The sequence below is a fragment of the Urtica dioica genome, chromosome 10 (genome assembly GCF_054948205.1).
Source record: "Urtica dioica subsp. dioica isolate 48M chromosome 10, U.dioica_male_clone48M_v1_H2, whole genome shotgun sequence".
NCBI classification, from domain to species: Eukaryota; Viridiplantae; Streptophyta; class Magnoliopsida; order Rosales; family Urticaceae; genus Urtica; species Urtica dioica.
In genome coordinates, this window is record NC_142765.1 from 7,616,097 (window position 1) to 7,643,986 (window position 27,890).

The 27,890-nt window shown below is 37.3% G+C and overlaps 4 protein-coding genes across 5 annotated transcripts; 3 read left to right on the forward strand and 1 right to left on the reverse strand.

Moving 5' to 3' along the window:
• Nucleotides 1–2,436: 2,436 nt before the first annotated feature.
• On the forward strand, nucleotides 2,437–3,794 carry LOC149383358 (uncharacterized). Its single transcript, XM_089627758.1, has 2 exons — nucleotides 2,437–2,905; nucleotides 2,959–3,794. Exons 1-2 carry the CDS (start codon nucleotides 2,437–2,439, stop codon nucleotides 3,792–3,794), a joined length of 1,305 nt encoding a protein of 434 aa, XP_089483884.1.
• A 7,472-nt stretch (nucleotides 3,795–11,266) lies between these two features.
• On the forward strand, nucleotides 11,267–13,274 carry AZG2 (Xanthine/uracil permease family protein). Its single transcript, XM_089628253.1, has one exon. It carries the CDS (start codon nucleotides 11,357–11,359, stop codon nucleotides 13,052–13,054), a length of 1,698 nt encoding a protein of 565 aa, XP_089484379.1. The 5' UTR covers nucleotides 11,267–11,356; the 3' UTR covers nucleotides 13,055–13,274.
• A 394-nt stretch (nucleotides 13,275–13,668) lies between these two features.
• On the reverse strand, nucleotides 13,669–17,020 carry LOC149383360 (putative B3 domain-containing protein At5g66980). The gene is made up of 7 exons (XM_089629433.1): nucleotides 16,957–17,020; nucleotides 16,190–16,365; nucleotides 15,384–15,708; nucleotides 15,178–15,285; nucleotides 14,956–15,078; nucleotides 14,709–14,854; nucleotides 13,669–14,203 (listed from the first exon to the last, which is right to left on the reverse strand). Exons 2-7 carry the CDS (start codon nucleotides 16,277–16,279, stop codon nucleotides 13,937–13,939), a joined length of 1,059 nt encoding a protein of 352 aa, XP_089485559.1. The 5' UTR covers nucleotides 16,280–16,365; nucleotides 16,957–17,020; the 3' UTR covers nucleotides 13,669–13,936.
• A 4,009-nt stretch (nucleotides 17,021–21,029) lies between these two features.
• On the forward strand, nucleotides 21,030–23,951 carry LOC149383361 (E3 ubiquitin-protein ligase AIRP2-like). Of its 2 annotated transcripts, XM_089628921.1 has the most exons (6): nucleotides 21,030–21,247; nucleotides 21,341–21,477; nucleotides 21,759–21,921; nucleotides 22,336–22,402; nucleotides 22,535–22,718; nucleotides 23,532–23,951. In XM_089628921.1, the coding sequence occupies exons 2-6, from the start codon at nucleotides 21,386–21,388 to the stop codon at nucleotides 23,740–23,742; spliced, it is 717 nt and encodes a 238-aa protein (XP_089485047.1). In that variant the 5' UTR covers nucleotides 21,030–21,247; nucleotides 21,341–21,385; the 3' UTR covers nucleotides 23,743–23,951. The 2 variants fall into 2 exon arrangements, with proteins under 2 accessions (XP_089485047.1, XP_089485048.1); XM_089628922.1 differs by lacking the exon at nucleotides 21,030–21,247 and having other exon boundaries at nucleotides 21,294–21,477.
• Nucleotides 23,952–27,890: the final 3,939 nt, after the last annotated feature.

The window sequence follows — 27,890 nt, forward strand, 5'->3', positions numbered from 1 at the left end:
GGTTAGGAAAGAAGAGTACACAATGGTCCCAAAACGTCTCACAATATGTATTCATTTTTTTTTTAAAACAACACAAAAAATATTCTTAAATAATTCAAAATGTGGCAGAATACAGAGAATATTTTGAGATCATGCATTCATTTCGAAGATCTTAAGTTTGGATATCGTCAAGGTCACACACGATGAGGAAGATTTATTTATTGGAGACTCAAAAAGTTAGATGCATCTCTACAAAAAAAAATTAATATCTATCAATTTAAATAGAAAAAAGTTTTGTAATTATGTGGTGCCTATTTGTGACTTCAGTTTCAGACTAGACATACCTCTTCTTGATGTTGATTATCTATGCCCTCTCTTTTGTTTATCATTCGTTGTCGTCTAAATAAGCTCCAAAAAACTTTTCAAAAGTTTAATTTCGAAAAAAAAAAGTGGAGTCGTAAAAGAAAAAAGAAAAAAATAGTGGAGTGCCAACCCATTAAAATTAAACATCTCATCCAAACAAATAATTTGTCTTTGGAAGACAACAAAGCGTCGTAAAAGTTAAAATAGTATATATTGCATTCCATGCATATAAAATGATTTTGTCCAATTCACCACTTGTGCAAATAAAACCCATATAATTATTTTTTTCATCTTTTTGAATAGTTATTAAAGGGTACCGATATGAATTTAGATGGCTGAAGCATTTTAAAAACAAAAAAATTAGGAAAATAACCAATTTAAACGTTTGACATTACTAAATAGTCAACATTTGATAAATTTTAGGTAAATAGTCATTTTCAGATATAAATCTTATGTAAATAACCAACGTTTAGTATATAAAACTGGTTATTTACATAAAATTTACGTGTGAAAGTGACTATTTTACCTAAAATTTACGTGTGAAAATGATTATTTTACCTAAAATTTACCAAACATTGACTATTTAGCTATATTAAATGTTTAAGTTGGTTATTTTCCTAATGGACCTTTTAAAAATATACAGATTCATTCATACATACATTATGTTGAAAACAACAAACTCGAATTCCAATGACCACTCACAGCCAACCTTGGAAGTCACATCTCTCTATTTCCTAGGATAATTCACATTGTTTCCATATAAAGCAATCATTTCTACTTATCTCATTACTTGTATAAATAGAGGATTATTTTCTTCTCTCATAGAGTGAAATATAGAAAATATTTTCCATATTCTCTCTGAGTCATATTACAGCATGGTATCAGAGCCCGAAAAATCAATCACCACAAACACCTTCGAAAACTCATCCGCCTTCAACACCACTTCGTCCACCTCGCAAACCATGCCAACTCAAGCGAACTCCGATCTGTTCTCCCAAGCCAAGGATTAAAATACCGGGGGAACCGGACGGGAACCGGTCCGGTTCCCCCTTTTTTGAACTACCCGGCACCGGAACCACCAAAACCGGAGTTTTCCGGTGGTTCCGGGGGAACCGGACCGGGATCCGAGTAGGAACCCGGTTCCCATTTCCCGGTCCGGTTCAATTAAAAAAAAACCGGGTATAAAAGGCCGGATCCCCTTTCAAAATCCTCATTTGGTTCGGTTTTTGGTCATCCCCCTCCCGACGCAGCTCAGCCCATTTTTGCCCAGATCCCGGTCGGATCCCGCCAACCCGGCCCTTTCCCGACGCCAGCAAAGCTATTTCTCTCTATTTCCCGCCGGATCCCGCCATTACCGGTGAGGTTCCCGTCCTTTTTGAGTTTTTTGATGATTTTGAGTTTAAATCTTGAAATTTGTTGATGATTCTTGAAGATTAACTATAAATTGATAGTTGTGAGTCATTAGTGAGCATGAAAGTAGTTTTTATTTAAAGTTTGTGTTCATGTTTGTAATTTTTTTGTATTTAATGATTTAATCCGAATTATTTATTAATTTTGTGGTTAGTTAGTGATGATTAAGGTTATGTAAACTTGTTTATTGATTTATGAAGAAATTGTTATGAATTGTTTTTAATTTTAGAGCATTTGTGGTGATGTTTATAATTTTTTTGGCAATTAATCCGAATTATTTAGTAATTTTGTGATTAGTTAGTGATGATTAAGGTTATGTAAACTTGTTTATTGATTTATGAAGAAATTTTGTGACTTGTTTTTAATTTTAGAGTTTGTGGTGATGTTTATAATTTTTTTGGTAATTAATCCGAATTATTTAGTAATTTTGTGACTAGTTAGTGATGATTAAGGTTATGTAAACTTGTTTATTGATTTATGAAGAAATTTTGTGACTTGTTTTTCATTTTACAGTTTTTGTATATTACAAGTTGATAATTAGTTAGTGATATTGTGTAAATGTTATTTGTTCATTTGTAGATTACAAGTTGCAAGAATGTCGGCCCCCGACCCAGCTAGGAAGTATGACACACACATATTCCCGGAAAAAGTAGCGGCCACCAGTGCATATTTTGCGAGCACATTATGGGAGGTGGCGGCATCACGAGAGTGAAAAACCACCTAGCCCATGTAGACCCAACGAGGAGTGTCAAATTCTGTGAGAAAGTCCCTCCTGAAGTGAGAGAAGAGATGCAAGCTTTACTTCAATGCAATGTCGTAAAAAAGAAGAACAAAAAGTCGTTGGAATCTACGCTTCGCACGACATTGACTAAAAATGTTGGCGGGGAAGAATCAAACGAAGAAGCATACGAAGCGCAATTACGAGCAGTTATGAAGAGGTCAAGACAAGAGGCGGCGCAGACGGAATGGGAGGCTCGGATGATGTCGGGGCCTGGCAGTGGTTCTACGGCAAAATCTCCACCAGCTGCTCCGTCATTATATAAGTCAGCGAGTGCGAAGCAAATAAAAATTGATGAGATCGTGGATCCGAAAAAGAGAACGTGGCTCGGAAGACACATAACAAAATTCTTTGTTCACCAACATGTGCCGGCGAGTAAGGCCGCCTCGCATGAGTTCAAAAACATGATGTATATTGGCATATTGCAGGTCCAGGCGTTCCTATACCAACTCCGTATGAAATTCATAACGAATACCTCGATATGGAGGTTGCAGACGCGGAGAACTACCTTGACGAACAAAAGAAGCGGTGGGTAAAATACGGCTGCACCATACTCACTGATGGTTGGATGGGGCCGACCAGACTGAGCATCATAAACATTATGGTTTATTGTGATGGTGCAACGGTGTTCTTAAAGTCCGTTGATGCATCAAAGCATACGAAAACAGGGGAGTACATCTACGGAATACTGAGGTCAGCGCTCAAAGAAATCGGAAAACAGAATGTCGTCCAAGTTGTGACCAATAACAGTTCGAACTACAGGAGTGCCGGGTTGAAATTACAACGCAAGTACCATGTGTACTGGACACCTTGCGCCGCACATTGTCTAGATCTGATGTTCGAAGATATTGGGAAGAGAGATAGTGTTAAGCAAACTATCAAAGCTGCGAGGGATGCGACTAAGTTCATCTACAACCACGGCACTGTGTTGTCCAAGTTACGGGAGACATCTCCAGGTGAAATCATCCGTCCCGGCGCAACAAGATTTGCCACGAACTATCTAGCTCTCAGAAGTCTCCGAGAGAAGAGAGCTGCATTGAGGACGATGTTCAGTAGTCAATGGTGGGATGATTCCACATTGAGTGCAACTCCTACAGGTACATCCGTATCCGAGACATGTTTAAATCCCAGATTCTGGCATTCGGTGGACGAAGTGTGTGCCATATTCGAGCCGATGTACACCACTCTTCGATTAGTGGACACTGAGGTGCATCCCACGATGGGATTACTATACTACGTCTTCCACGAGATGAAAAAGAATTAAGTTGGAAGCGATGAGTGGGAAGAAATGGGTTGTCGACATCGTGAACCACAGATGGAGTACTCAAATGGAATATCCACTACACATTGCAGCTTTTTTCCTAAATCCAAAGTTGCTGTTTAACCCGGATATCCACATGGACAATACCCACATGGCCGCTGTCACAAGGGTGTTCGATTTCTTGCATCCGGATCTTGATGGGTCAACTCTTGGGAGAGAGGTATAAAACTATAAATTGTTACAAGCTATATCACATTATGAATATATAAGTCTTATTTGATTTTCTAATTACAGTTAATCGCATTTGGAGACGCTCGAGGGGAATTCACACAACGAAGTACTGTTTCGGCACGAGGCACCCTTTGTGCAAGTAAGCTTGTGAGATGAATTGTATGCATTAACTATGTCATGGAATGGTAAGAAATGACATGATATGATTTATATCACATGATTACAAGTGAGTGGTGGAAGCTTTACGGAAATCGGACCCCGACTTTACAGACGCTGGTCATTCGAATTTTGTCACAAACTTCATCCGCCTCCGCTTGTGAGAGGAATTGGAGTACATTTGCCCTCGTCCACACAAAACAAAGGAACCGTCTAGCGTACAGCAGACTTGAGAAGCTTGTTTTCTGCTCGTACAACATGAAGTTGCAGCTCCGTGAAGCAACTCGGATTCACGACAACAACCTCAACCCCCTGGATCCTTTGGATATCATCGAACGAGCTTTCGAACGCTCGGGGAATGACAATGAGGGAGACAACGAAATGCTCCGCTGGATTGACGAAGTTCACATGGACAAAGTCAACCAGAACCCGGATCCGGCAGTAGCTGAAGCGGCTCGAGAGCATGGAGTTGATCCGGAGCGAGTGGTGAACGAGGACGTCCAACCTAAACGCGGATCCGGAGACAGTTCGGATTCAGATGGCGGAGGTTCAAGCTGTAGATCAAGCGGAGCAGGTGGAGGTGCAGGTGACGGTGGATTAGGGGGAGGTGATGGAGGTTCCTATCGGTCTGGGGGTTCCTTTACTACTGGAGGCACCTCATTTGGTGATGTCGGCGGTGCTCAACTTGGATACGCACCATTGCAAGAAGATTTTGATCGTCTTCATCACCCTGCCTTTTTTTATTCAGGATACGGGCGCGGAGGTCAGGGCGGAGGTATGAATGATGCCATGTCATTTACGTCTAGCAATGACGTTGATGACTTGTCCTACAACTTCGGATTGGTATCAATTGGTCCTCAAGGCACAGAGTCATCTTATGATGACGGATCTTCCAGTTACAACTACCAGGACTCCTATGCATCAAATTACGCTCCCGAAACGGTGCAACCAGTTTCAGGTTATCCCCTCCATTCCATGTATGTTGGTTCATCTCAGTATGAGTACGACTATCACTTGAACAGGTACTTTAGTGCATATGCTCATTATATGACTTGGTATGATTACTATATGACCGCTGCGTACGGTCGCTTTGAGTAGTCATTTGTATCCCTCCTATGTTGAATTTGTTGAACAATAGTATTTGGTGGATTGTGTTGAACTTTATCATTTTGGTTATTAAACTTACTTTTTGTTGTGTTTGTAATTTCGTATTGTGTTGAAACATTCTACACTATTTTTAATTTTATGAATTTTATCCTACGTACTTTGTATGTTTTTTTGTATATTTATTTTCTGAATTCCCCTCGGTAAATACGGTATTTGACGGTATTCCTCTACGGTAACGGTAAGTTCAACGGTACCGGTTTCCTTTTTTTTCTCGCTTCCCCCGGTATTCCTTTACGGTACGGGGGGTTACCAGTAAATTCGAAGGCTCGGAACGGTAACGGTAACGGTAACGGTATTTCGATCCTTGCTCCCAACATATCACGAGTCACAAACTCAATGGCCACAACTTTCTACAGTGGTCTCAATCCATGCTCATGTTCATCTCGGGACAAAGCAAAGACGACTATCTCATCGGCACGGCTACAGCTCCGAAGTGTGAAGACCCGGCGTTCAAGAGTTAGAAGGCTGAGAACAATATGGTGATGTCCTGACTCATAAACTCCATGCAACCCGAAATCGGAGAATCCTTCCTTCTTTACTCCACAGCAGCGGAAATTTGAAAAACAGCTAGAAAATCTTCTCCAATTTAGAAGATGTGTCCGAACTATTTGAAACCGAGAATACCCTCCACGACCTTCGTCAAGGAGAGAAGTCTGTTATTCAGTTTTTCAGTTCGCTCACACATCTATGGCAGAAGATCGATCTATACGAACACTACCAGTGGACCTGCCCCGAGGACGCGAAACTCTATCGCATGATCCTGGAAATCAAACTTGTGTTTAAACTATTATCCGGACTCAATAAAGACCTCGACGAGGTCAGAGGACGGATATTCACTACTAAACCACTATCATCTCTCCGGGAAGCCTTCTCTTCGGTTAGACATGAAGAAAGCAGAATGAAAATCATGCTTGGAAGAAATAAAACTCACGCAAGCTCAATTCCAAGCTCAGACTCATGTGCCCTCACTTCGTGTGATGAAAGCCGGGCAGCTCGCGTCTCAACAAAGAGACCTCGCAAAGCACGACCCTACTGAGATCACTACCGGCGACCTGGTCATGTTCGAGAGTCATGCTGGAAACTCCATGGAAGACCGCAAAATTCGAAGTCAAATCATGACACCAAAAATCCGAACTCAATCGGAAATTCGGTATCCACCTCGTCCATTGCATCAACCTCGACCTCGAATTGCTCTCCATTCAGCAACGATCAGCTCGCCATGCTTCATAAATTTATCCAACAATTCCAACTCGGTGGTGAAAGCTCAGGCATTGGCCCTCTAGGTAACTCCCCTGGAGCCTTTCATGAAAGCACGGAGAATCCTTTAGCTTGGATTATCGACTCCAGTGCTTCAGACCATATGACCGGTACTCGAAATCTATCCACAAAGTACTCTAAGTGTGGTAAAGGCATATCAGTCACCATTGCAAACGGATCCAAAACCAAAGTCACTGGTATTGGAACCGTGATCATATCGAAGTCCTTGAAATTACAATTCGTATTTTTGTTCCTCAACTTCGCTGCAATCTCCTATTTGTACACAAGATCAACAAAGATTCTAAATGCCAAACTATTTTTTTATGAATGTTCATGCGTGTTTCAGAAACAGGTTACATGGAGACAGATTGGTAATACCAAGCTGAGCACCGGACTCTATATCCTCAAACCAAACCTGTCCGATGTCCCTCTCCAATGCAAGATGGCTCAATCCTCGCCTCAACACAAAGAGATCATGCTCAATCACCTTAGATTAGGTCATTCAAATTTCATGTATCTCAAAAGACTCCTTCCTTCATTATTTCTTAATAAAAATATCAGTTTCATTCAGTGCGATATGGAGCTCGCTAAACATTATCGTAGTTCGTATCATCTCACTTCGTACAAATCATCCCGCCCTTTTTCAACAATTCACAATGATATATGGGGCCCCTCCAAAGTTCCAAATATCACTGGAGCTCGCTGGTTTATCCTCTTTGTTGATGACTATACGAGATTAAGTTGGGTATACATGATGAAACACAAGTCAGAAACATCCGAACTATTTAAAACCTTCCACCAAATGATCCAAACTCAATTAGACACAACCATCCAGATCGTCCATACAAATAATGCCCGAGATTATTTAAACTCAAAGCTCGACTCCTTCTTTAAAAATCAAGGCATGATCCACTCAAGCTCATGCGTGTATACCCCGCAACAAAATGGAGTCATAGAGAGAAAAAACCGGCATCTCCTTGAGGTCGCTCGGGCAATCATGTTTTCTTTAAACGTTCCATCTCGTTTCTAGGGAGAAGCAGTTCTTACAGCTGCCTACCTCATAAATCGTATGCCATCACGTGTCCTCAACTACAAAATTCTAGCTCAGGTTCTCCTTCACACAAATCCTCTAACTCGTCTCATCTCCACATTACCTGCAAAAGTGTTCGGTTGCACCGTATTCACCCACTCATATACTCAAAGGAAATTAGATCCAAAATCTCTTAAATGTTTCTTCCTTGGTACTCCGCGACACAAAAGGGTTACAAATGCTATGAACCCATTTCCAGAAAGTTCATAATCTCCATGGACGTTTCCTTTCACGAGCTATGTCCTTACTTCGCCAATTCAGCTCATCGGGGGGAGAATACCGACAATGACTTCCCGAATTGGCTCATCATCAATCCGGGCTTTAGCTCGCCACTCATCCCAAGTTTGACCTCGTCTCCGAGTCCGACCTCGACTTCGAGCTCACCATTCATCCCAAGTTCGACCTCTTCTCCGAGTCCAACCTCGACTTCGAGCTCGCCACTCATCCCAAGTTCAACCTCGTCTCCGAGTTCGTCACCTCAAATACTATCTATACCCAGCTCGTCACAAACTCTCATCGTTAGTTTGCCAAATACTCCCATCATTAGTTCTCCAAATACTGAACCATCAGACTTCGACCCACTGCGTCCTTACGAACTGACCCATTCCCAGAGTCCGGTACGAGCTCACGATCATGACGTCTCTCCAGACTTGAACCTTGACACTAATGAACAAGGTAACACTTCATCTCCTGACTTACCCATTGCCTTGAGAAAAGGATCTCGTTCTTGTCGACCATACATGATTGAGGATTTTGTGTACTATGGGAACCTCTCCGTGAGCTATCAAGCCTATGTCGCAAAGTTGGATGAGAAAAAGATGTCGTAGTCAATCGAGGAGGCTCTCCAGATCCCAGCATGGTGAGATGTCAGTCATGCCAAGATCAAAGCCCTTGAACATAATGACACATGGGCAATCACCGAGCTACCCCAGGGCAAACAAATTTTCATATGCAAATGGATATTTACCATCAAACACAATCAAGATGGTACATTTGAGAGATTCAAAGCTCGACTAGTCGCAAAATGGTACACTCAGGCATACGACATCGATTACCAAGAAACATTCGCTTCGGTCGCAAAGTTCAACACTGTCAGGATCCTTCTCTAGATTGGCCCATCATCCAGCTCGACGTAAAGAATGCCTTCCTGAATGGCGCACTAGAAGATGAAGTCTACATGCAACTCCCACCAAGAGTCGATAACAATCAAGGTGCCAACAAAGTCTGCAAGCTAAAAAATTCTCTATACTGACTAAAACAGTCTCCTCCAGCATGGTTCGGAAAGTTCACCCATGTACTCAAACAATGCGACTACGTACAAAGTCAAGTAGATCCCACACTCTTCTTGAAGATCTCCGCCCAAGGCAAACACACCTCCCTTAGTGTATATATGGACGAAATAGTTATTACAGGAAACAACCTTGAAGAAATCAAGAGACTAAAATAGACCCTGTCGTCCGAGTTGGAAGTCAAGGACCTTGATAGTTTGTGATACTTCCTAGGTTTAGAGGTCGAACGATCTGAAAAAGGTATCTCTGTCTCTCATCGCAAATATACATTGGATCTCCTCAAAGAAACTGGCATGCTTGATTGCAAACCAACTGATACTCCGATGGATCCCATTGTAAAATTACTAGTTCGCACTACCGAGGTCGCTACTAACAAAGAGAGATTCCAACAGCTCGTAGAAAAACTCATCTACCTTACTCACGCTAGACCAGACATCGGATTCGCAGTAAGCATGGTTAGTAGATTCATAAGTAATCCCTCGAAAACGCACATGGACACAGTCATGAGAATTCTTCAATACCTCAAAGCTGCCCCAGGGACCGGTCTCTCGTTCAAGAAAAGAATGCCAAGACGGATTTGTACCAGATCGAAAATCGACATCAAGCATGTGCACCTATGTTTGGGGAAACCTCGTCACATGGCATAGCAAAAAGCAATCGGTAGTCTCGCGAAGTAGTGCTGAAGCTGAACTCAGATGACTAGTAAGTGGAGTATGTGAAGGCATCTGGTTGAAGAGAGTTCTTGACGACCTAAAAATCGAAGTCGAAGGACATGTCAAGTTCCTTTGTGACAATCAAGCAGCCCTAAGCATTGCTAAGAATCCTGTTCATCACGACAGAACCAAGCATATCGAGATTGACCGACACTTCATCAGCGAAAAGATAGAGTCGAACATCATCGAAATAGAGTACATCCCGACTCACCATCAGCTCGTAGACATCCTCACCAAACCTCTTCTTCGCACAAGTTTTTCTGAGCTGTATAGCAAGCTTGATCTCCTCAACATTTACCATCAAGCTTGAGGGGGAGTGTTGAAAAAAACAAGCTCGAATTCCAATGACCACTCACTGCCAACCTTTGAAGTCACATCTCTCTATTTCCTAGGATAATTCACATTGTTTCCATGTAAAGCAATCATTTCTACTTATCTCATTGCTTGTATAAATAGAGAATTATTTTCTCCTCTCATAGAGTGAAATATAGAAAATATTTTCCATATTCTCTCTGAGTCATATTACAACATATTACACCTACGAACAGGCTAAAATGATTTCATCTAAACTATTTCCATTTTTTTAATTAATTATATCAAACATGTCAACAGAAAATTATAAAATATAGACACCAAACCATCAGCAAATAATCATCTCTCTCACAAATGACATAGATTTATGAATGTAAACTTCTAAACATATGTAGGTACAGTCGTAAATCTTAATAATAATAATAATAATAATAATAATTACATCCAAAGCAAGCTCTAGCTAGTGACATATGAATATGTACCGAAAGGATTTATGAAAAAAATGAGTTAATATGTTTTTATTATATGAGCTCCCATTCATGTATATATAACGCCAAGTCGTGAATACATGCATTGGATCTGCACAAGCAATTTGCAGGATATATTAAGAGTCAAATTGGTAATTTTATATATATATATATATATATATATATATATATATATATATATATTCGATAGAGTAACATGCATTCCAATTTTTCAATGATACCTTACCTTTTTTCACTAATCAATTTGATATAAATACACGTTAAACGATGCCTTATTATAACTCAGAAACTACAAATATTACGATAATTTCATTTAGTATATGGTGTACGTTTTTGTTCGTCAATTCGATAAAATACACGTTACGAGTACGATAAGCCTTGACCAAATTACAGTCGTACAATAATCTAATATTTATATGTAATGATAATACACTAATAACTCCTCTCTCGAGGTTCGAGTTGCTACGTCGAGAAACAAAATGATATTGAAATAAAAGGAAATCATAAGAATAATCTGTAACAAGGCAATATCTTCAAAACAGTTGGAATTTTAAATTCTTTCAATACAAACATTTTCCCCATCAATAACAACAAACAATTTCTTTTTCTTTTTAAAATCTATCTAAAATAGTAATTTACTATTTATAAAGCACTATTTTCTAAATAGTAACACCCATTCAGAAAACAATAGCTAAATAATTTAAAAACTATGAGACACAATTTTCGCATATAGATACTCTCCTCCTATAATCGTACATATAAAAATTATAGTATATACTATTCTCTCTCTCTCTTAAAAAAAAACGCCTATAACTCTACAGCTCATCTCTGTCTACACTCCATAAAACGAGACTCTCATCTCATGTGTCTCTCTTCTCTCAACGCCCCCCCGCAAAAAAAAAAACAGCTTCAAATCACGCTTATATACAATTTACAAACCCCTCATAAAACCATTTCAACACAGTACACACAGCAAAACATGGGAATCGAGTTGTGCGTGAAAATGAGAAACCAACGTAACGAAACAATCCCAACCAAGTCGACGTGGAAGAATCTCGAGAGCGCGTTGAACGACGCGGCGTCAAAGAGCCGCGTAGGTCGCTACTTCAAGCTGGAAGCCAGGAAGACTTGCCTCACGCGCGAGCTGAGGGCAGGCCTCGCCACCTTCCTGACCATGGCTTACATCATCACCGTCAACGCAACAATCATCTCCGACTCAGGCGGACCCTGTGCCACGTCACCACCGGACGAGGAATACCAAGCTTGCGTGTCAAGGGTCAAGAGCGACCTCGTGGTCGCCACGATTCTCTCTGCCATGATCGGCTCGTTCGCTATGGGCCTATTCGCGAATCTCCCATTGGGCCTCGCTCCGGCAATGGGCCCAAATGCTTACGTGGCGTATAACTTAGTGGGCTTTCACGGATCTGGGCCCATTTCTTACCAAACCGCTCTGGCGATAGTTCTGGTCGAGGCTTGCGTGTTTTTCGCTATCTCCGTATTGGGACTGAGAGCAAAGCTGGCCAGAATTTTTCCGACTCAGATCAGGCTCGCTTGCGCGGCTGGGATTGGGCTTTTTATTGCTTTTGTAGGCCTTCAGGCCCATCAAGGAATGGGCTTAGTCGGCCCAGATGTGTCGACGCTTGTTACCGCCACGGCCTGCTCGGAAACCGACCCGGTCACCGGCGAGTGTCTCGCCGGGAAAATGCAAAACCCAAAATTCTGGCTCGGAGTGCTCGGGTTCGTGATCACAAGCTACGGATTGACGAGGAAATTCAAAGGAAGCATGATCTACGGAATCCTCTTCGTCACGGCGGTTTCCTGGTTCAGAGACACTCCGGTGACGTATTTCCCGAACGACAAGCTCGGCGATTCAGATTTCGCGTACTTCAAGAGGATTGTGGACTTCCCGGCGATTAGATCTACGGCCGGAGCGATCAGCTTTGAGAATTTCAACACCGGCGAGGTCTGGCTAGCCCTAGCTACGCTCTTGTACGTTGACGTACTCGCCACGACGGGGATTCTCTATACCATGGCGGAGATCGGAGAACTCGTCGACGATCGCGGAAAGTTCGAAGGCGAATACTCGGCGTACATCGTCGACTCGGCTTCGTCGGCGGTCGGATCGGCGCTCGGAGTTTCGACCACGGCGACGTACGTGGAATCGGCGGCGGGACTGAGAGAAGGAGGAAGGACGGGACTCACGGCGGTGACGATCGGAGCTTGCTTCGCGTTGTCGCTGTTCTTCACTCCGATCCTGGCGAGCGTTCCGCCGTGGGCGGTCGGACCGTCGCTGGTGATGGTCGGAGCGATGATGATGGGCGTCGTGAGGGAGATCGACTGGGACGACGCGAGATCGGCGATCCCGGCGTTCGTCACGATCGCTCTGATGCCATTGACGTACTCGATCTCGAACGGAATTATCGGTGGGATCGGGATCCACGTGGCGCTGCGGATGTTTGATTGGATTGCGGGGTTTGCGAAATGGACGGTTAAGATGAGGAGAAGGGTTGTGAAGGAGCACAACCAGGTTGATGTTGATCCTACTCTAGAAATCATTTAATGGATTTTCGAGTATTAGAATTTAGTAGAGTATTTCTTTAGGCAGAGTTAGATTATGTTGTCCATTAGCAATGTGTGTACAAATGTGTGACGTTATTAGCAAGTTTTTCGATACCAAAACTTTGCACACACATTGATAATGGATCACTTTGCTTTCCCTTATGTTGTTCCTTTGCATCTGAGGCTTGATTTAGTTTATTTGTATAAACGTAAGTTCATAATTTCTTCTTGTTCAAGTACTGTTTATTGAAGTGGTAAATGAGTCACACATTGGTTGTGTGTGTGAATGCGTGTGTTAATTAGTTGGGACCCTCCACTTATATCAATTGGTTTTGAGTTGGATTTCCACATCGTATCAGAGCCTTGACCGTTCATACACATATTTGGCCCCACTCATGCGTGAGGGGATTGCTCTTCTGCTCTGCCCGACCACGCTACGCGTGAGGGAGGGTATTGAAGTGGGAAATGAGTCCACATTGATTGTGTGTGTGAATGGGCGTGTGTTTATATATTGGTTGAGACCCTCCACTTAATACCAATTGGTTTTGAGTTGGATTTCCACACTGGTAAATTACTAGAAATTATGACATTGGATCAGAAAAAATAGCCGTTTTTTTTCAAATGGGTATATCAAAATTAACAGAAAACAAAATAAATAAACAACAATTTTATCCTGCTTCAATGCTAAATAGTGGATCAATTTCGCTTGTGCTGTTTCATCAAAGTAGATTCATCACTTCTTCTTTAACCGATCTAATTTTCAATCAATACAACACACGTAGCTCTAGGCACAATATCCTAAACACAAATATTATCTAGTAAATTAATTCCTAATTCAATGAGACCAGGTTGTTCATAATTTAATCCCAAGTCAACTGCACAGTCACAGGTCTGTTGACCTTTTACACACCACACGGATCGTATAAATACCGTTGGAATGATCTTTGAGAGCGAAAAGGCATCGGTCGCCGGGTTCGATGCTATTGGACTTGCACAGAGCGACCCATCCGTCGGCTAAAAATTGTACGCCCGGTTTCTCGTGATACGCAACGACCCAAAGCCTCTGAGCCGAGTCTTGGAGAACCACTGTTTTCCTTTGAGAATCAGCTTTCCCCAAGTAACTCGGGTATGGCAAACACTCTGGCAATTCCTACATTAAAAGAAAAAAGAGACAAAATATTAATAGAAATATACAAAATGAAATCGTGTTTGAAATTTAAAAGACGTGAAAAAAATACTCCGATATAAAATCGAGCTCAGGCGATTAGTGGAAAGATCTGTTAGGACCTTAAAGTAGTATCATAAGTAAAAATTAATAGTTTTTTAAGCAATTAATTGGTTAGCGGCAAGAGAACAAAGCTTGTGTTGGTTTTCTTCCTATTTTGTGAGTAGTCAAATATTCGAGGTCTTTTTAAAACCCTAATATAAAATCAAGCTCACGGCGAAGAAAGTTCGTTCGGGTTGAGTCTGAAACAAATTCAAGAAGGTAAAAGTAAAACATCTTGACATTTTACATATTAACATCCTTCTCTGCTTCAATTATTATTATTTGTTTTAATGTGAAAATTCTACAACTTAAAATTGGAATTTGGAAATCACTACACTACCTAGGACTGTATTTTTTGAAAATTCAATGGAGGTTTAATGACACTTACAATGCAAGACTGACCGCACGTGGCCAAAATCGGAGAGAACTCGATTGGCGTTGTTGTATCATCGGAATCAACAGTTTCAGTTTTCATCGCCGGACGAGCTTTAACATTTCGCGGAAGGACGGTTTTGACGGCCCTTGAGGATTCCTCTGCACATCAACACAAAACCTTCTTAATGAAAACAAATCAAAAAATAGCATTACTAACATAAAACATTATTTCAAGATGATTTTTTTTTTTAATTTCATACCACAAAGTTTTTCCGGGTATTTGTGGCTGAGGAGATTCAAATCAGGTTCGACCTTCATCTTAGTTGTGGTAATCGGATTCGATTCACGCAGAGGTATTTTTTGAACGCCCATCTTGGGATTTTCTTTTCAACATTTGAGAGAAAAGAAAAAAAAAATTATACATAAAAGAAAATTGAATTACTTTTTTTTAGTGGAAACAGAAAGGAAGATGTCCGTAGTACCATGTTGGAAATTATTGCCTAAACTAAAACTCGGAATCTTCGGAAGCTGAGAATTCCGATTAACCTCATTCGAGCAATTCTTTGTGGGCAATGACACCTTATTCTTTCCTGTTATGATCATAACAAATATATATATATATATATATATATATATATAAATTCATAAAAATCAAAATAAAACCTTATAAGGATTACGAATCGTTTACTTGTGACGCAAGGAACAGCCTCTCTCTCTTCATCGGTGTCTGTTTTGCGGGTGGTTCCTGAAGAAGAGAATTTGATCTTTTCGCACGCGGTCGAGTCGTAGACTTTGACAGTGAAGTGCGAGCCTTGAACGCGAGAAAACACGAGGAGATCGCCGATCTCGAGATCATGGTCCGACGCGAAGACGCTCCAGCCTTGTCGGAAGACTAAGGAACCGTTTGACTCTCCTTCGATGTTGACTTTCCACTGCTGACCGGACGAGTCCTCAAGAGTGGCTCTCTGACCGGCCAGCTCCGGCGCCAAATGGGAAAATTTAGGAGGTAAGAACTGCGATGAATTCGACACAAATTAGGTGTGGATTGTTGATTTTTTTTTTTTTTTTTTAAATTTTGAATAGAAATATTCCCTAATGCTATTTGGATAGAAATTCAAGGAGAAGTTTTATAAAATAGAATTTTTTACATGGGTCTTATTCATTAATACTGTATTCACTAGTTGAACTTTATAAGATCTAGACTTTTTGTATCCAATAGATTGGTGTTTGTATGTTTAGAGGGAACAGGGGTTTTTTTTTTTTTTTTTAGTAATAGAGGGAACAGGGTTTAGTGCATCTAAGAGGGGAACTGGATTTTGAAAACAAAACTTATTAAAAATTTACAATAAGTAATATTTATTTGGCTTCTCAAGCTTGCTCTTATATATATATATATATATAGCTTGAAATAATCAAGCCTTTATCTTTTCTTTCCTTTTCATTACATGGATTTATAAAGGGAACGATGTACCAAGAGTTTAGAAATAATAATACCAAGAGTTGAGAAAATTTATTTCCAATCATGATCTTGAAAAATGAAGTAACGATGTAACCGTTGACCGGGTGACCCATTTCGTATCCCATGAACGCTCGGTTGCACAAAGATCAGAAGGAAGTCGACGAAGCGATATTTCAAATAAATATTTCAATAAATGTCAAAACCATACGAGCTGCCATTTATACATAAAAATTTAAAATAAGAATAGAGTGAAAAAAAAAAAAAAAAACTGTTGGATTTTTCAATAATCCTTCAGATTCTTTGGCAAATATTACAAATAATGTCAACGATCAGGTTTCCAGAATTGCAATCAAGAAAGAAAAGAAAACAGAAAAAAAAAAAAAAAAAAAAACTCCAGCCAAGAAAGAATAATAAAAACACGGCAGCAAAAAAGAAAACCTTTTAAAATAAAAATAAAAAACACAGCAGTTTCACAAATCAATCTTATCCTGCCAAACCACACACAAACACAACCGATATATAGACAGAGAGAGAGAGATGCAAAAAGTTTCAAACTTTTTTCTGATTGGTGAGCTCAATAACGAACCATAGACTAACTAGATGAACAAAAACAAAACTTAAAAAAACTTTCCGCCATGGATTATCTACTTCGAAAGCATAACAAAAACTAACCTTACTGCTTTGAAATATTGTACATTCGATATTTCACATATATATATATACACACACCGAAATGGCTAAGGGAAAACGAAAAGCTAAGTTGAAGCAAAAAAAAAATAATAACGAAAAGTTAAAGAAATACACTGGTTTTTTCGCTAACTTGATATCTCTTGGGATTCCTAGCTCGGTATTCGATAAGAAGAAAGAAGAAGAACTGATGTTATTTTGTTGTGAATCTTGTGATTTGTGGGTATTAACTTAATCTTAAAATTTGTTTTCACCGAGTAGAAATAAAAAATTATATTATCGACGGTCAGAAAAAGTTTTTTTTTTTTTTTTTTTATAAATGGTCAGAAAAAGTTACTTGACACGAAAGGTTAAGCTGCACGAAGTACGAACAGCCGTTACTATGTTCTGGGTCGTTTGGGCCTTTAATTTACTTGAGAATTGTTTCAGTTAGCCCATTGAACCAGCTGATTTATGTTTGAGAAATTACCCGATTTATCATCAATTTCATAATATTTTCTCACTTTTTCCACCAAAAGGCTAATTTGGCCAAAAATGACACCATTTATCTCAACAATGTTGACATCTATTTTTTCCCTTCAGTATTAGATGTCAACATTGTTGATATAGAAATGTCAACATTGTTGATAGGGATGGCAACGGATACGGGTAAAGTCGGGTACACCTATTCCGTTACTCGTACCCACTATAATTTTTTACTCGTTACCCGGACCCGTTTACCCGGATTTTGAGACGGGCCGGGTAACGGGGATACCCCGCCGGATAAGCGGGTTAAAAATATTAGACCCGTTACCCGTTTACCCGGTTAAAAAAAAGGTAGCGGGTCGGGTAGACCCGCTTACCCGTTTATAAAATAAAAATCCATCAACAATATAAAGTTTTAAAATAATAAAATTTAGGTGAAAAATATCAAAGTGTTACTACAATATAAAGAATATTAAAATTCAAAATAAATATAAAAATTAGTCGATCTAAGCCACATCAAACGTTGCAATTGTAATCTAGCCAACGTTTCGTTTAATTTTCGAATCTAGCCAAATTTGATGACGTGTCATATTTATGTAAGATGGTATTTACAATATTAGACTTGGTTTGGTTTCAAAAATACTAGTCCACGTTTTGAAACTTGGTTTTGTAGCCGAATTTGTTATATTCGGTTTAAATTTCGAATTTTAAAAAAAAATTTATACTTGGCAAAGTTGGTTATTGAGCGTTTTTTTCTTTAATGAACATTATAGCCGTGTAAGCAAATACAGTGTAAATGTTCGTAAATTTTTGTTAATCTCCGTTGCTTTGTTAATTTATGTTAATTATGGTAAATTTACATATGTGTAGGTAGAGCCGATTTCTTTTCTTTCCTTTAATACGCATTTAATACGGTATTTTTGTTTTCTAAATTTATTTTCTAATTTTGAACGGGATTTTATCATAATTACATGTATTCATTATCTTGTTTGACTTATTCAATCAAATAAATATTTCCTTTCCCTTTTAATTACATCATCGAATCTCATATTATGAATTCAAAAAGCTGAAATTAAATTGCTGAAATTATAGTTGTGTAGCAAATACAGTGTAAATGTTTGTAAATTTTTGTTAATCTCCGCTGATTTGTTAATTTCTGTTAATTATGGTAAATTTTTTGTGCATTTATTGCATTAAATCTTCTCTTTTAATTACATCACCGAATCTCCTATTAAATTAGCTAAATATCCAATTAAATTGCGAAAAATATGAAATTAATTGGCTGTATACAATTCAAACCGGTCAAACGTGGGCTAGTGTTTTGATCAAGTAAGTATAAGAAAAAAGGGTAAATTAGGTATTTTATATCCGTAAATTTCAGTAAATGGCTAGATTGCAAAATTTACCAAACGTTGGCTAGATTCCAAAAACCATGTTTCAAAATGGCTACGTTGCTAGTTTACCCAAATAAATAAATAAAAAATACTAAAGAAGTCTTCATTGCAAATTGATCATTTTCATTGTAAATTTGGTCATCTTCATTGCAACGCTATCATCTTCATTGCAACATATAAAAAATTATTATCTTTTTAAATATTTAAAAGTTAACGGGTCGGGTCCCGGGTAACCGGGTACGGGATGACTATTCCGTTACCCATACCCGGACCCGTTAAAACCTTAACGGGAATTACCCGTTTACCCAAAAAGAACGGGTATTACCCGACCCGAATAAATCGGGTAACGGGTCAAATTGTCATCCCTAATTGTTGACATATTGGTGGCATTTCAGGTCAAATTAGTCTTTTGGTGGAAAATGAGAAAATGTTATGAAATTGATGATAAATGAGGCAATTTCTCTTTATGTTTGGGAAATTCCGTCAACAACTCCCAAATACACACAAGATTTCCTAAAATACGTTTGTAATAATTCATGTAATATCTAACGAGCTAAATATTATAATAATAAATGTCCTTAAACTTATTCTATTAACTCGTTTGGGCCTTTAATACGAATATATTATCTTTTCTCAACCGTCAAGTTATAAAAGAAACTCGTTTTATTAAGTGAATTAAAAGGCTTAGGATGTAATAGTAAATGCACACAAGAATGAGTTATCTTCAAAATAAGACGGGATGATATGGCAAAAAAAATAAATAATAATAACAATTTTTTAAAATGGATTGTCTTTCAAAAGAAAAAAGTTTTGAAGATGGGTTACCCGAGTGATTTCCAAATAGTATGCCGAGGAAAATAAAAAGGATTCAATTAGAGTTTTCATGAGATTCAGGGCCAAATATTTCAAAGAGACATATTAAACATTATGGTTCATATATCTTAGTCCAAATCCAATTTACTAAAGCTTAACATTCTATAAGACTCAAATTGAGCCTTGCGTTTTCACATGTTTTGGGATCATCAATTAATGTATTGTTTACGAATATATGTGTCCGACAGTAAATAATAATTTAAAGTGTTATATCTAAATATTTAATTGAAACTACAAAATACCTAAAATTTGTCTAAATTAATAATAAATAAATAAAACCCATTTTGAAAAAGAATGCAAGTACTCAATAAATTATTGACCATGTATATAAATAGTTATACTTGTTAACGTGAGAAATCACACTAAAGCAGTCATTGATAATTTATGAAAGAAAATAAGTCGATTTAGATTTGTAAATGGGCCTCGATTCTCCGTAGTAAGACCAAACAAAAAAGCTAGAAGAATTAAACAATGAACAAAGAGAAGAAAAATAGAATGTAAAGGACGCTCGAGACTGTTTATATTATGATCGTACAAAATAGTACAGAAAAATTAACTTGAAGACAAGAATCACAAGATCGCAGAGTAAAAATGAAAGTGACGTGCCCGATATGAGCTTGATTGTCCTATATTTATAGTGCGAGAGATGAGATTGCGAGTTCCGGATTACAGGTGACACGTCGTGTGTCGGTTGGAACTCACTACTACGTCTTGGGACACCTGTCATTGTAGACCTATACGTATGCGGGGTAGTTACGGATCAACCGGACTGACATGCTTCAGATCTGCGGGTCTTTGGGGAGCAGTTATCTTGAGCTGACATTTAAATCTTCTATCGAGCTGATGTAGTTCCTGAACCTGTTAGCATGAATACATGAGTTTGGGCCCAATTTTCTTGTACTGGTCCAAATATCTCTCTTATTAGATTGAAAACAAAATCCAACATCAACAATACCCTAAATATCTTATATGCACGTGCAAAAAAAAAAAATGAGATATCGTTAGATTTTGATTCAAACTTGCAACTTTATTATTTAATAGCGAAAAAACTTAGAAATAGAAAAACAGTATTAAATCACTAAAAAAAATATTAAAAATTTGATTTTTACTATTTTTTATTATATGGTTATATAGCTTAATCAGTATTTCAATTAGCTACAAAATTTTCGTCGTATCTAACTAAAATATAACATAAATGTGGATATTTTGTTTTTGTTGGAGACAAAAGAAAGCGCGAGTGAAAATGAGAGATTTGTTTTCATCGAGTGTTTTGTCGTAGACGTGATAGAATAGCCATAGGCATATATAGTGGCCTAAATAGTTTTCTGATCATTCCCACAGTGACGAGGCAAATGGGTGAGCTTGATTGGGAGCCCAAAAAAAAGTACCAACTCTTAACCACTCACCCAAAGTAGCGATTAAAACAATAAAGGCAGTCAAACTCACATCTAGTTATATAAGGAAAAATATATAAAAGAATGAAAAGTCAATGAGATGAAACAAAAAAAAAATGGATTGTGAATTTTCAAAACATCTCTCTCTTTTATTTTTATAGATTGAACATCGAAGAGTGAAGGGTTATTGAGAGAGTCTCTATAAAAAGAAACACATCCCCACCAAGGTCTTTTAAGCTTCTTGTTCACTCCAATAAAGAACTTTTCCTCTTATTAAAGAGTAAAGACCCATTCTTTTCTCATCTTCATATTTTTTTCAAACTGGGTTTTGGTTAACAGTTTTTTTTCTTCTTTCTTGTTTCATTTCTTTCAGCTTTTTTTGGAGTGAAAAGCCAAAAAAAAAAAAAAAAAAAAAATTATGTTGGGGTGTTATCAGCAACTTGCTGCCAGGCCTTCTTACCAAGACTCTCTGAAGATTCTTGAAGCTGATATTCATCATGCTAATTTGCTGTGAGCGGGTTTTCTTTTATTTATTTTTAATTTGAATTTGCTCTCTGTTTTGCAATATTGTCATTAGTATAGTAACAATTTGGCTCTAGGTAAATGTAATGATTAATTTTCCTGTTTATTTTTAGACGCGTTTGGAAGGAACCAGAATTCTGGTTCTATCTAGAAAAAAATGTTTGTTCTGTAAATATCGGAACCGGAAGAGAAATTTCCGGTTCCACCATTTGAAGGTTGTGCATGATTTCTGAGTGAATCATATGTTTTTTTTTTTTTTTTTTTTTCAGGGCAGCTTCAATTCCAAGAGGCAAAGGAGGGTCTTTTATTGAGATGAAACTAGTCTTTAGCGAATTGGCACCAATTCTCATGTGTTTGCTTCAGTGGATGGACTTTTCGTCCTCGTGCCTTTTCTCCACTCACTTCAACTTTTTCCATGTCACGGTACACCAAGTAAGTGCATTAATAATATTTTTGAACTATTGTTATGGGTATGTGACATTTTAGTCCCCTATATTCATGAAGAAAATAAATATTGTATTTTTTCAATGAAATTAGAAAGCTAAACAGCTTAATATATATAAATAAATTCAGGTTTGTTAAGCTATCGTAATTAGAACATAGTTTAATTAGGTTTTTTTTATATAATTTTAACAAATTATTTAAATTGACAAATTTATTTTAATTTTCTCTTAGAGACCAAAACGTCAATACTTAACAAAAAAAGAAAAGAAAAAAAAGACCAACTCCTCACTTAGGTAATAGTTCAACAACATTTGGGCAAGAAAAATAAAACAAAATTAGGAGTTGACTTCGTAAGACCATAAAGCTCTAACTAAGTGTGTTGATTTCTGAATTGTTTCTTAGGTATGCTCGGACGGGCGATCGAAAATCTCTTCGAGCGCGAGAAAAGCGACCGTTGGTGAATTCTACAGTACGCAATACATTTCTCTGATGTCCATTATTTTATTTCATGTTTTTATAATTTATCTTTTCTTATTAGCCTAATAGGAAGATCAAGCTTACGACATTATATTTTCTTATGGCCCCCCAAAAAAAATCGCAGACGTAATATTACCATCCTTGAAGCGCCTTCATGCGGATTCACTAAACATAGACACGGCTCGAGATCAACGTCACAAGACGAACTTAGAGAGAGATGACGAATGTGGGATATGCTTAGAGCCTCGTCCCAAAATTGTCGTGCCAAATTGCTGCCACGCAATGTGCATCAATTGCTACCGTGATTGGTACATAAACTAGGGATGAAAGTCTAAGTCAATTCTATTTTCTTAAACCATTTTTCAACCCGTTAGTTAATTTTAATACCAAAATTTTCGAAAAAGTATATATTTTCAGTTGATTTTGATTTTATTTATGTAGCCAAACTCTTAAAACAAAAATAGAATATAACTATTAATCAAGGCAAATTTTCTTTGTTACTGCTATAACTTTTAAATAAAATGAGAAGAAATGATGGTAAAAATATCTAATATTTTAGGCTGGATACACTTTAGTATCCATTTTTTTATCGTCGGCAAAAATACCTGATTTTATTTGAGTAACAAATAGTGGGCGTGTTTGGCACAGCTTTTTTAAGCCTGTTTTTGTTGTTAGCAAAAACCAAACTGTAATTTTACTGTTTGATAAAACAGTTTTTAGAAAAAATTTCAAAAGCGATTTTAAAAATTGTATATGAGTCACAAAAACTAAGAATCTTAGCTTTTAGAAAAAGCGTTTTTGTATCTGATATAAAATTACTTTAATATCCTCACGTAATTATCCATAACACTGTTAAATATTTATTTTATGTCTATTTTAGTCTTTTTACTATAATATATTTATTTTACCAAACGCTAAATCAATTTTTGTTACCAGCAACAACTGTTTTATAAACAGTTTATCAAACACCTTGTCAGTTTTTGAAAAAAACAGTTTTTTTCAAAAATTGAATCTAAAAACACTTTTTTTTTAAAACAAAGCTATATCAAACGATGCCAGTATTCAACCTAAAACATTAGGTATATTAACTTGGATGTTTTTGACATGTGTCATTTATATAGGAATGCGAGATCGGAGTCGTGCCCGTTTTGCCGGGGAAGCATAAAGAGAGTGAATTCAGAGGATTTATGGGTCTTGACTTGCACAAGCGAAGTGGTCGATACTCGGACTGCATTGAGAGAAGACATTTTGAGGTTCTATCTTTTCGTGAACAATCTTCCCGAGGACATCCCTGATGCCCTTTTCGTAATTTATAACGAGTACTTATTCTAATCTTTGACCCCGAACAATAAAGAAAAAACATTCCCTATTAGGATAATAAAATTTGTAGATGTACAGGAAATGAAACAAAATTCTCACCTTTTTGTAATTTACAACATTGGTTGTAGTGAGAGCGTTTGGTGTGTGATTTTTCAACATGTTCAGAACTTATTGTATCACCACCCAATTTAATGAAAGGAATAAAGGGTTTGTTAAGGTTATATATGGCTCGTAGTTGGGTTATAAATTACATATGTTGATTATGGTGTAAACGTGGGGCTATTACATTGAGTCCTATTGCTATTGCTAGATAATCAATTGAAATTAATAGTCAAAATTTGTCTAAAATCAATTAAATAATTCAAATGCGTAATTATCGAGTGTTATTGAATTTTTTTATTATGCGATTATTTTAAAAAAAATGATAAATTGTTTATATAAATCGTCAAAATTTTTAATCACAATATCAAAAAAAATATTTTTAATCTGGTAACTTCAAATGATTATATTATATAATTTTTCCTATTAGAATTCCATGGAATTCATTTCGTGAATATAACATAATCCCAATTTAAATAGAAACGGAATGTTCTAATTTGAAAGTTGCCAAAATTTCAACAAAAATTGAAATGAAATTTTCGTTCTAATATTGTTCGAAATAGAATAAAGATATCAAAAATTGATTGACGCCTGTATTTATAAATAAATTAAGGTCATTGGTTATGTTCTGTGTGGGAAACATGAGTGGACATAACAAAACTCTCCCACAATTTTGTTTCCCTTCCATTTCAAACTGAACATTCCAGTTTTTTTTTTTGTTACAGTGGCCGAATGGAATTTCCATTCCATCCACATTGTTACATTTTTTAATAAATAAGTTTTCATCCCTTCTATGGTAGTTACATATTTATATATGAAAAAATTATTATATGTGATTTTCATCCCTTCTATGATAGTTATATATTTATTTCGGGAGAATCTCTATGTGCCCATGTTTAAATATATATATATATATATATATATATATATATATATATATATATATATATATATATATAAGCTTATGCTTAGCTCTTCATCACTAACTCGGCGATAAACATGTTTTTTTTTCTCTCTCTATCTCATACACACATAGAATACATTTTTATGAAAACACAAAGGGAAAATATCACATGTGTTTAATCGAAATGAGATAAGTGTTCTCATGATTTTTAGAAATATAAGATATATTCCTTAATATTATATTAATACCTTAAATTTTTTTTATTGAGTGCAATATAATCTTTTTGACTTTCTGTTGGATTTTGTATTGAAAGAAATTCAGATTGATAATCATAATAATTTATTATGAGAAAGTCGATCAAAATTTATAAAAATTGTTATATTTAATATTGACGTTTGAAGATTATATATTGTGGTTAAATATTTAATGTAATTAAATGTTTAATATAATTAATGATATGATGTATTATGTTAAATTTGAATTATAAAAAGAAAGTATAATATACGCAAGGATACATATAATATTTTTCCAAACATTTATCAAGCCTTATGGTCTTTTAATAAATTAATATAAAAAGCAAAGCCTTCCGCTTTGTTAGATTTGTTTCTGTGGCATTATTAACTGGACTTGTCCTTTTAATGAAAATTAAATGATCAAAAGCTGGTTTGTCAGAATGTAATATGGCCTTCAAAATAAAATGTTTGTTGTGCGAGTTTTAAACTTTAAAAGAGCTTCAATTTTTCATTTAAGATGTGCATGACTCTCATGTGGTTATTTTTAAGGAATATTGTTGTGTTAAATGAATAATAATCAAGGACTTCAATTTTTCATTTAAGTTGTGTTATTTATTTGGTGATTTTATAGAGTTTAAATATGTTGTCGTAAATTTACAAAAAAAAAAAGTTAATTACCTGGAATATTTTTGGGATACTTTTGAAAGAGAAACTCAGCATATATAGTATCTGATTATTGGTCCCCTACGATGTCGAGGCGGTGATGAAGATTCCTTTATGTGAAGGCATGGCTCGGGATCGCCTAGTGTGGCACTACGAAGAAAATGGAGCCTACTCGGTCCGCTCCGGTTATCGGCTCGCGAGGGTCGGGGAATTTCAGGAACCCTCCTCTTCCTCGGCGTCTAATTCCTTATGGTGGAAGAGACTATGGGGGTTGACGATCCCCCCGAAGATCAAACACCTCTTGTGGAGAGCTTGGTTCGACTCTCTCCCGACATATGGGAACCTTCGGAGGCGTGGCGTGCATTGTCTTCCCTTCTGTAATTTTTGTGGTGAGCTTCCGGAGAACGCCCTCCATGCCATATGGAGTTGTGATCGTGCTCAAGCTATTTGGAGGGCGTCGTCGTTGCAAAGGTGGGCCGAGAAGACCGGACCGTTACCTTTCCGGGAAATCTGTAGGCGGGCGGTGGAGTGCCTGTCGGGGCCGGACTTGGAATTTTTCTGTGGGCTGGTCTGGGCTGCTTGGTCTGACCGACACCGGCGTCTTTTTGAGGACCAAGTCCGACCTCCGGAGGCGTGGGTGACCGATGTTGCTAGCTGGCTAACGAGCTTCAAAACCCACTCGGGGAAGATGGAGGTGGGAGCCTCGCGGCGGGAACCGTGTCGGGAAGCGTGGGCTCGGCCGGAGGTTGGATCCCTGAAGTTGAACGTTGACGCTGCATGGGATGCGGCTACCAATAGAGCGGCGGCAGGCGGGCTGGTTCGTGACCATCGAGGCGCGGTGGTGGGGGTGATGGCCACCCTTTTGACAGATGTGGACTCGGCGCTCACGGCGGAGGGCCAGGCTATAGCGGAGGGACTGCGCTTTGTCCAAGCTTACGGGTGGAATGTTGCGGCGGTGGAGTCCGACTGCCAACGAGCTACGCAGCTCATCCACAACCGGAACACCCGATGTCTCCAAGGTCCTTTGATCCATGGTATTTTGAACTGTTTAGATACTCAAACTATCACCTGTTTTTGGGCGCCTCGAGCATGTAATGAGGCTGCAAATTGTATTGCTAAGACTCGTCTTGAACGCTTAGAGTTTGTAGTGTGGTGTGTGGCAAGCCCTGCGTGGCTGGAACCTTGTATTCTAAGGGATATTAAATCCTCAGTTGTCGGCTAATGAAATCAGTTTTTTCCCTAAAAAAAAAAAGTATCTGATTATTGTTTATACTTTATACACCATAACGCACATATTTCAAAACTATAAATATATTTACAAAGACAAAAAAAAATCCCAAAATAGTCCCAAGTCATCAAACTTTTCAGGAGAAAAAAAAAACTGAAAACATCTAATTATTTGTCCAAATGCATATGATTTTATCAAAAAAAAAAAAAAAAACCCTTACTATATAACAACCCATTGAATTTTTTTTTTTTTTTTTTTTTTAAAGATCATCAAATTTTCCAAACAATACATTTTCCAAGAAAAAAAAAATCATCCAATTTTTTCTTTAGAATCACAATTTTTATCTATCAAACTATCTTATTTACTAAAAAAAAAAAAAAAAAAATCATCTCATTAGAACAATAAATTTAATTTAGTTTGTTTTGGTAAAGACGTGTGTAGCATTCAATTGTTTGCATTATCCTGTATAAAAGCTATTATTTGCGTTCGAACTTTTCATATATTTTTTCAATTTTCGTTTGTTAGTTTCTAGTTTCTTCTACTGTGTGACTCACAAAGCATATACAATGATCAATTATTTATCTTTTCTTTTCCCTTTTTGGTGACTTTTCATACCTAAATTAATTACCCATAGCTAAGTTCCACATACTTGATGCCAACTCTTACAATAGACAACAGTAACACATAGCAGTTCTTCACATTTTCCATTATATTATATAGAAACTTGTTCACATATAACACGATCAAATAATATATATATATATATATATATATATATATATATATATATATATATATTAAATAGAATCTGTAATTAATAATGATGTTGTTTGATAGTGATTACAGAAGCTATCAAAGGAGGAATTTTCATATTTTCCTTCTGACAAAAAACTGACCATACGTGTATTTTATATATTTAAAACGGTTCTTAATCTTTAATGCCAACTTTTTTTATGGTCAAGAGCATCTCCAATCCACTCTCGAGCCAAGTGTGAGAACTTGAAAGTCTCGAGTTGTCGTTCCTTCGGTCGGA

What these genes read in the sequence shown, in the direction of transcription:
- AZG2 (XM_089628253.1), top strand. Translation starts at nt 11,357, where the DNA reads ATGTGTCTCTCTTCTCTCAACGCCCCCCCGCAAAAAAAAAAACAGCTT.
- LOC149383361 (XM_089628921.1), top strand. Translation starts at nt 21,386, where the DNA reads ATGTTGGGGTGTTATCAGCAACTTGCTGCCAGGCCTTCTTACCAAGAC. An exon ending in ATTCATCATGCTAATTTGCT is followed by an intron (nt 21,478 to 21,758) that starts GTGAGCGGGTTT and finishes TTTTTTTTTCAG; the next exon opens with GGCAGCTTCAATTCCAAGAG. An exon ending in GACCGTTGGTGAATTCTACA is followed by an intron (nt 22,403 to 22,534) that starts GTACGCAATACA and finishes AAAAAATCGCAG; the next exon opens with ACGTAATATTACCATCCTTG.
- LOC149383360 (XM_089629433.1), bottom strand. Translation starts at nt 16,279, where the DNA reads ATGGGATACGAAATGGGTCACCCGGTCAACGGTTACATCGTTACTTCA. An exon ending in ATAAATTTTCTCAACTCTTG is followed by an intron (nt 15,709 to 16,189) that starts GTATTATTATTT and finishes AATTCATCGCAG; the next exon opens with TTCTTACCTCCTAAATTTTC. An exon ending in AGGCAATAATTTCCAACATG is followed by an intron (nt 15,079 to 15,177) that starts GTACTACGGACA and finishes AATGTTGAAAAG; the next exon opens with AAAATCCCAAGATGGGCGTT.
- LOC149383358 (XM_089627758.1), top strand. Translation starts at nt 2,437, where the DNA reads ATGGGAGGTGGCGGCATCACGAGAGTGAAAAACCACCTAGCCCATGTA. An exon ending in TCACCAACATGTGCCGGCGA is followed by an intron (nt 2,906 to 2,958) that starts GTAAGGCCGCCT and finishes GGCATATTGCAG; the next exon opens with GTCCAGGCGTTCCTATACCA.